A 7,468-nucleotide genomic window follows, 5' to 3' on the forward strand; every position below is an offset into this window, starting at 1 on the left:
GCGGGCTCGCCCAGGCCTGCCTGCCTCCCCACATTGACTGGAGCCCCTTGGCGCCTGCCTGGAGAGCCCCTCTCCCTGGCCACAGCCCCCGGGGCGGGTCCGGGGAGCAGAGGACGGGGCCTGGGTCCTACCAGTTGGTGCAGTCTGTGGAGTAGCCGGTCCCTGGAGCGTAGGTGGCCCCGTTGTACATGCAGGAGCACCCGGACACGGGGATGCAGCCCGTGTGGCCGATGTCGTCCAGAACCATCCCTGCAGAGGCAGGCAGGCCGTGTGGCAGGTGCCGGACTGTCCGCTAAGAGGGCGTGGGGAGGGGCGTGGCCCCCCACCCACCACGGGCCTGCCCTAGAGGGCTTCTCGGACCCAGGGGCCAAGGGACACCTCAGGGGCTCCGTCCGACACCCGTGATGCATCTGTGTGATTCGGGGGGCTGGGGAGGGGCTCCTTCTCACCCTCGGGGCAGAAGCAGCCAGCGATGCAGTGGTCCTCACACAGCTGGGAGTGCTCGGGGTTGGAGCAGGTGTCCACGCAGGGTGAGCCGCACTCGTGGTACCGCATGTTCAGGGGGCACGTCTGGGCTGCGGGGGAGGACAGGCCGCATCACACCCTGCCCTGCCCCCGGCCCCGGGGGGACAGCAGGGCAGGGCCCGGGCCACGCGGGCACTCACGGCAGAGCTGGGGGCCCCGCCAGTCCAGGGGCAGCCCCCCGGCGTGGGCGCACTGGCGGGAGTACTCGGCGAGGGTGTGGCAGAGGCAGCTGGTGAGGTTGGCCTGGCTGCAGTGGCAGAGGTCGTGCCGGCAGGCCTCCAGGTAGCTGCTGGCATTCACCAGGAGGGCACAGCCCAAGAACGGCTCGCTGCTCAGCATCTCCTCGCAGATGCCCTGGGGCAGAGCCCGGACCCCTAGTTTAGTCCGGTCTGGAGCGTCCCTGGCTCCTCCCCGGGGATGTGGGAGCAAGACCCCCACCCTGTCCACTCTGGGCCTTACAGAGTCGTTCGAGCAGGTCCCAGCATCCTCGGGGACAGGGTCCTGGCACTGCTCCGTGGGGCCGTCCATCTTCTGCAGGTTCCCAAACTCGGTGGGGGTCAGCTTGACATCTGCCGGAAGGACAAGGACCGCCCGCATCCCTCGCTCAGGGTGTTCCGGCTATGCCTGTCTCCCTTGCCCACACTGCCCAGTTAAGTGGCAGCTCTGCAGGACAAGGGCATCTGGAGATGAAGTGAGGGATCCCCGGGCATTCGAGGCTGCAGGGCCATGGGATCGGCCCTTTACCTGATGCTTCATGGGACTGGGGCCAGCTCGTAGCCCAGGGGGCTGGAGAGTGAGCCCAAGCCCCTGCCGGCCGCCCCCGGGCCCCCAGGCTGGCCTCCAGTAAGCAGCCCTCACGGACGGGCTTTGCGTGGGGCTCCACGGGCCGGGCAGAGGGGACCCCAAGCTCGGGGCTGCAGCAGGCGTGGGTCACAGGAAAGGCACTGCTCGCTGGCAAAGGCTCAGGACTAAGACACAGAGACAGGGTCTGGGCAGAGGCAGGTCTGCAGTTTCAGCGGAGGGGGCGGGCCCGGTGCCAAGAACAGGATGCGGCGGAGCGTGCCTGCTCTGCGGGGGGGTGGGGGTTGCGGGGGGTGCGGGGTCTGCACACGTGTGTGGCGTGTGCGAGTGCTCGGGTCTGCGTGCACGTGTGGGCGGTGCACACGTCAGATCTCTGACTTGGGATTCTGGGGCAGCCTTCACGGAGCACTGAGGACCCGGGAGCGGGCGGGGTGGGGGGACAGGGAGGCGCCCGGAGGACTCACTGTGTGAGAAGAACTCGTTGTAGACGGGGACACCATTGAAGTCCCCGCACAGCCCGCACGTCTGGTTGGTGTACTTGGCGTCCAGCTCAAGCTGCCGGGAGAGGACCCGTCAGCCTCCAGCCGCACCAGGGACGCCCCAGGACCAGAAGGACGGACCAGGCTCCCGAGGAGGTCGGGGCTGCAGCTCCTCACAGAGGACCCCCGACACTCATTCCTCCAAGCCAGGCCCCCGAGAAGGAGTGTGTCCTGGAGGAGACACCTCCCCCACACACGGCATCTCCATCGGGGTGTGGTCTGTCTTCCCACCCTCCTTCACCCAGAGCACCTTCTTCCCTCCCTGGGGGCTGTCGGGCTGGAAGTATGTGCCAGGACCCCGGCCCCGCCCCTGGCTCCGCCCGGCCCCGCCCCGGCCCCGCCCCCGGCCTCACCAGGAGGCTGTCGTCCTGGTTCCACATGAAGACCAGGCCCAGCTTGGCCACCACCCTCAGGTTGCCGTTGCTCTGCTCAATGAGGACCCCGGACTGGCTGAAGGGCAGCTGAATTCTGCGGGGAGAGGGCCTGGCTGAGGCACATGGGGCCCGAGGGCCCGGGCAGCAGAGGTCAGGACAGGCGGGGAGGCCCTCAGGTCACGTTCCAACAAGGTCACCAAGACCCAAGTGTGCTGAGCTCGAGCATCAGCAGCACGAGGCGGGGGCCGTGTCTGGGGCAGCGTGAGACCCTGAGCCCAGGAGAGACGGGGGCCGTGTCCGGGGCATCGCGGGGCCCTGAGCCCAGGAGAGACGGGGGCCATGTCTGGGGCAGCGTGGGGGCCTGAGCCCCAGGAGAGATGGGGGCCGTATCTGGGGCAGCGCGGGGCCCTGAGCCCCAGGAGAGATGGGGGCCGTGTCCGGGGCAGCGCGGGGCCCTGAGCCCAGGAGAGATGGGGGCCGTGTCTGGGGCAGCGCGGGGCCCTGAGCCCCAGGAGAGATGGGGGCCGTGTCTGGGGCAGCGCAGGGCCCTGAGCCCAGGAGAGACAGGGGCCGTGTCTGGGGCAGCGCGGGGCCCTGAGCCCAGGAGAGATGGGGGCCGTGTCTGGGGCAGCGTGAGACCCTGAGCCCCAGGAGAGACGGGGGCCGGCCCAGGAGAGACGGGGGCCAGTCCAGGGGAGCCGGGGGCTGAGTGTGGGAGCCTGGGGGCCTAGGGCCACCCTGTCATGGTCCCAGGAGCACGTGTGCCATCCGGGCCCAGACTCACGGGCGGCCTTTGACCAGGACGGAGCCATTGGCCAGCCTGACGACCAGTCCGTCCAGCTTCATGGTGACCACGCTGGGCGCGGTGCTGTTGGGCCCGGGGCCGCGGCGGAGCTGCAGGTTGAAGTCCTCGTAGGCGGAGCCGCAGTGCGCGGAGAAGACGTAGTTGCACAGCCCGGGGAAGCGGAAGACGTCGCCGTCGAAGGTCTTGTAGTGGAAGTCGCCCCACGTGCTGCACACCCGCCCGCCGTGGGCCGCGTTCAGGGCTGTGGTCAGACAGGGCCGTTTCCGAGGGACCCCGGCGTCGCGGCCCAGGCCTCCCGAAAGCCGGGCCCTCATCCCTGCGGGGAGCCGCGCACCCTCCTGCCACCTCCTGCCCTGGAGACCCAGGTCTCCGCGGACACGGCCGCCCGTTCCCGTCCCAGCCCCGCGGCCTCACCTCGCACCACGGGGGTGGTCCTCAGAGGCGGGTGGATGGTCACTCCACGGAGGGCGGTGCCTGAGGGAACGGGCAGCTGACGCAGAGCCCTCACCCCCACCGCCCACCCCCAGCTCGACCCCCAGGAGGGCTTCCGCCGTGGCAGGGCCCCCCCGCCCCCCCGCTGCCGAGCTCTGGACTCTGCCGCGTGTGCAACCTCCCTGCTGCGTGAGCACCAGGGCCAGCGGAGATTCAGCAGAGGTCAACTGTCATGCCCACGTGGCCCTGATATTGTTTGCACCTGGGAGTTCCCGGCTCCCGGAATCTCAAAAATGCCTGAATCAACACCCATGGCTGCGAAGCATGCTTCCACGCTGAGCGCAGGCCCAGGTGCGCCTTCCCTGGGAGCCCCGTCCGGGGACAAGCAGACCGAGGCGGCCGGGCCTGCCCCTGAGCCTGTTCTTGCTCTGCGGCCAGTGGCCTCGCCGTGAGACCGGGAGGCGGTGAGCAGCCTGAGCGGCCCCTCCGGGGCGGGGCATGGCTCCGACAGGTGGGGGGTCCACTCACCGCCAGGCCCCTGAGGGGCGGGAGGGAGGTCTGGGTGCTCGAAGCTGAACTCTGCAGTGCTGCTCTGGGCCAGGCCTGCGGGAAGAGGAGTGGGCGCTGGGCTGTGGCTGGCCCCGAAGGACGCACCAACGGAAGGGGGCGGGCCTGGAGGGTGGGGTTCCCCACACGGACGGGGGCCTGGGAGGGCCTCTTCTGAGTCACCCCAGGCCCTCGCTGGGCCGCAGCGCCTGCACCCGTGCCCCCCGTGAGCCCCCGCCCTGAGCCGGCTTCTCCAGGGGCCCTTCCTCGGAGCCCGGTGCATTCATGCCCACCAAGCGTCCCCCAGGCGCCAGGCCCCGGTTCCCTGCTCAGGACACAGGGGAACAGGCGGGAGCACCCGCCAGGAGCAGCCCGTCCGAGGGGCAGACCCTGAGGCCGTGCTGGCTCAGCCCCTCCAAAGGCAGCTGGGGTCCTGAGGGACCCAGAGCCAGCTGGGAATCTGGGACCAAGAGCGCAGACAGAGCTGCACCCGAAACCAGGTGCCCAGCGCCATCACACAGCTCAGCCCAGCTCCGCGGAGGCCGGGCAGGCAGCGCCCGGGGACGGGCGGAGCAGGCCCAGAGGCCGCCCCAAGAACCTGGCCCTGTCTCTGAGGTGCGTCCAGGGAGCCCCCAGCGGGGCAGCCTCGGCCGAGCACTGCAGGCGGGCTCCTGGTTCCCGGGCAGGCGGGCGGCCGCAGAGGCTGGGCACCAGGGCTCACGAGCCGCCTGGGGCGGGGGCACCTCAGCCGCACAGCCTGGTCCCCGGGCTGCCGAGTGCTGGGGGCCCAACAGCCCCTGCACACATCCAGGGCCCAGATGTGCCCTGGGAAGCAGGCGGGGAGATGCCGGCCCTGGTGGGAGAGGCCTCTGAGGATGGCACCCAGCAGCCGGGAGCTCGCAGATGCCCGGCCGACCCCTCCCCGGCCCCCACGTGGACCCAGCAGCCCCAAAAGCGCCTCCCTGACCCCACAATCTCCTGGAGCGGGGACTGAGCAGGAAAAGCAGCCCACAGACACCCTCAGCTTCTCAGAGCCCCGGGCAAGGCCTCCGCGCTGCTTGCTGCCCGCCTGATGCCAGGGCCACCCGAGGGCCTGAGGGCGGCAGGGGCTCCAGGCTCCGGTCACGGCCGGCCTGGGGATGCCAACAGGCACCTTACCTGTGTGCTGGGCACAGACCAGAGCGAGGGCCAGGGCCCAGAGCAGGGCCAGCCTCCTCCGGCCAACACCCATGGCGTGTGGGAGAAAGTCCCAGGGCAGCCTCTGAGGACGCTCTGAGCCAGCAGGAGCCTTTTGTAGTCCTGAGCTGGCTGCGGCCCCACCGGGCTCACGTGGGAGGGCGGGGCCAGGCCTGCGATTCCCCTCGCCCAGGTAAACAGTGGTCACTGGCTTTGGGATGGCCAGCGGCTGAAGACAGCAGAGACGGGTGTGTCTGCAGCTGGGACATGATTCCTGGGGTCCCCCAGCCCTGGCTCAGGCGTCCTCTTGCTGTGCCCCAGCTCTGAACCTCGGCTGGGCGGGCTCCCGTGAGGCCAGCCCTTGAGCTCCTGTGCCTGGAGGCCAGTGCCATCCTTCCTGCAGCCGGGGCTGCTGGGCCGGCCCCACCCTCGCTGCAGAGGGGCTCAAGGGCGGCACTCCCGGTGGCAGGTCACTGCCCCCCAGCCAGTGCTGCCTGGGAGGTGGCTGTGCTCCCGGCGGGCGGTGAGCAGCCGCGGGCCAGCTCCTCCCACGCAGGCCTGTGTCCTTGAGGGGCAGGGGCGCTGCCGAGTGAACCAGCCCAGAAAGTGGCGTGGTGGTCTTGGCCACGACGGGCTCTGCCTGAGGGAGCACGCCGGTGATGGCCACCCACTCAGGGTGCTGGGCACTGGGGCTGGATCTCGGTCCCAGGTGACCACACACAGCATCCGCCGTAACTGGTGGCCCCACTGCCACAGGGGGCCGGCCAGGAGGCTCTCCCCCGGGCAGAGCCGCGGGGCCAGGTCCCTTACGCTGAGGCAGGCCTGGCTCAGGGGTTCCGTGGAGCTGACCGGAGCTTCTGCTTTGGCTATCGGGGCCTGTCCCGAGCTCCTTACGGGCACCTAGCTTTCCGTCCCAGAGCCTTTCCCTTCTCACGCCCCCGATTTACCCTGGTATCTAGTAGAAAGAACACCTCACACAGAACAGGAGTCAGGGGGGCATGGTGAGTGAGTGAGTGAGTGAATGAGTGAGTGCATGCATGAATGAATGAATGAGTGAGTGAATGAATGAATGCATGTGTGAATGAGTGAGTGAATGAGTGAATGAGTGAGTGCATGCATGAATGATTGAATGAGTGAGTGAATGAATGAGTGCCTGCGTGAATGAATGAGTGAGTGAGTGTGAGTGACGAGCGCTGGTGGCCGCTCACACAGGCCGGGCTGAGGGGTGCAGTGGGAGTGGCCCCGCACACCGGCTGCCGCCTCGCGGCCCCACCGTCCCCGCGCAGCTGCCGGGCTCGAGAGCTGGACCACAGGCAGCCTGGTGCTGAGCAGGGTGGGTCCCTAGGGGACAGTCCAAGGGTCACGTCTGGCTCCAAAGGGCTGTGGCTCTTGTGTTTGGGATATCAGACGTGAGCAATCGTGCCTTGGGGGAGGTTTGAGGGTCGGCCTCGGGGGGCCAGAGCGCAGGTCAGGGAAGGAGGCAGGAGGCTGCGGTGACGTGAGCTCACCCTCCTTGTGACCCCAGGCAGGCCGGGAGGCAGCAGGACAACCTGCATCCACGCCGCTGGCGTGGGCCCCAGGCCGGGGCCCCCCACGCCCCCCACCCCGTCTGAGCCGCCAGCGCGTGCCCCGCCCCAGGGTCAGCCCGCCTTGCAGGGGAACTCCATAAGAAGCACCCCGTGGGGAGAGGGCCTGGCTTCGGGGCCGGAGTGACCAAGTGACCCAGCCAGGAACCCAGGGGCCTTCCCTGGGACCTCCTCCCGTGCCCACTGGGGGCTCTGGAAGGATGGGGACTGGCGGGGGACCCCTTAAACTCCAGCTTCCTCCTCTCAGGGCCTCCATGCTCAGCGAGAGGCCACAAGGGGAAGGAGCCCAGCTGGACGTGTCAGCCGCCTCAGTTTCCCCCTCTGAACAGAGTCCACGGCAGGAGCAGGGCTGCGTGTCCAGGGCTCACGTAGGGCACTCCGCCTGGAGACATGGCTGGCACAGGGCAGTGGCCCCAGAGGCCTTGCTTCCTCAGGGTCAGCTGCCCTTGGGCTGTTGCCGGCCCCACCTAGACCTGATAAACTGTGGGTCAGCTGGCGTCCGACAGGGCAGTGCTTGTGTGGACGGAGGGCTGGGATCCGGCCCTGACAGGAGCTCCCACGGCTCGCCATGGCAACAGGAGGACCGTGGCGGGACGTGCCCAGGATGTGGGCTGCCGACTCGCTGCGGCAGCTCCGATTTGGGACGGGAGGTGAGCATCAGACAGCCCTACACGTACAAGTGAC

At 69.2% G+C, this 7,468-nt stretch overlaps 1 protein-coding gene across 1 annotated transcript in view; it reads right to left on the reverse strand.

The window, feature by feature from the left end:
* The window catches only part of MUC5AC (mucin 5AC, oligomeric mucus/gel-forming), a 30,880-nt gene extending 25,627 nt beyond the window's left edge, over positions 1 to 5,253 (reverse strand). The window contains 10 exon segments of the mRNA XM_065937101.1: positions 132 to 249; positions 450 to 575; positions 666 to 879; positions 985 to 1,094; positions 1,791 to 1,881; positions 2,219 to 2,333; positions 3,024 to 3,285; positions 3,459 to 3,518; positions 4,005 to 4,079; positions 5,181 to 5,253. Coding sequence (XP_065793173.1) covers positions 132 to 249; positions 450 to 575; positions 666 to 879; positions 985 to 1,094; positions 1,791 to 1,881; positions 2,219 to 2,333; positions 3,024 to 3,285; positions 3,459 to 3,518; positions 4,005 to 4,079; positions 5,181 to 5,253 — 1,244 coding nt within the window.
* Between the last annotated feature and the right edge of the window lie 2,215 nt (positions 5,254 to 7,468).

The sequence above is a fragment of the Muntiacus reevesi genome, chromosome 5, assembly GCF_963930625.1.
Source record: "Muntiacus reevesi chromosome 5, mMunRee1.1, whole genome shotgun sequence".
Lineage (NCBI taxonomy): Eukaryota > Metazoa > Chordata > Mammalia > Artiodactyla > Cervidae > Muntiacus > Muntiacus reevesi.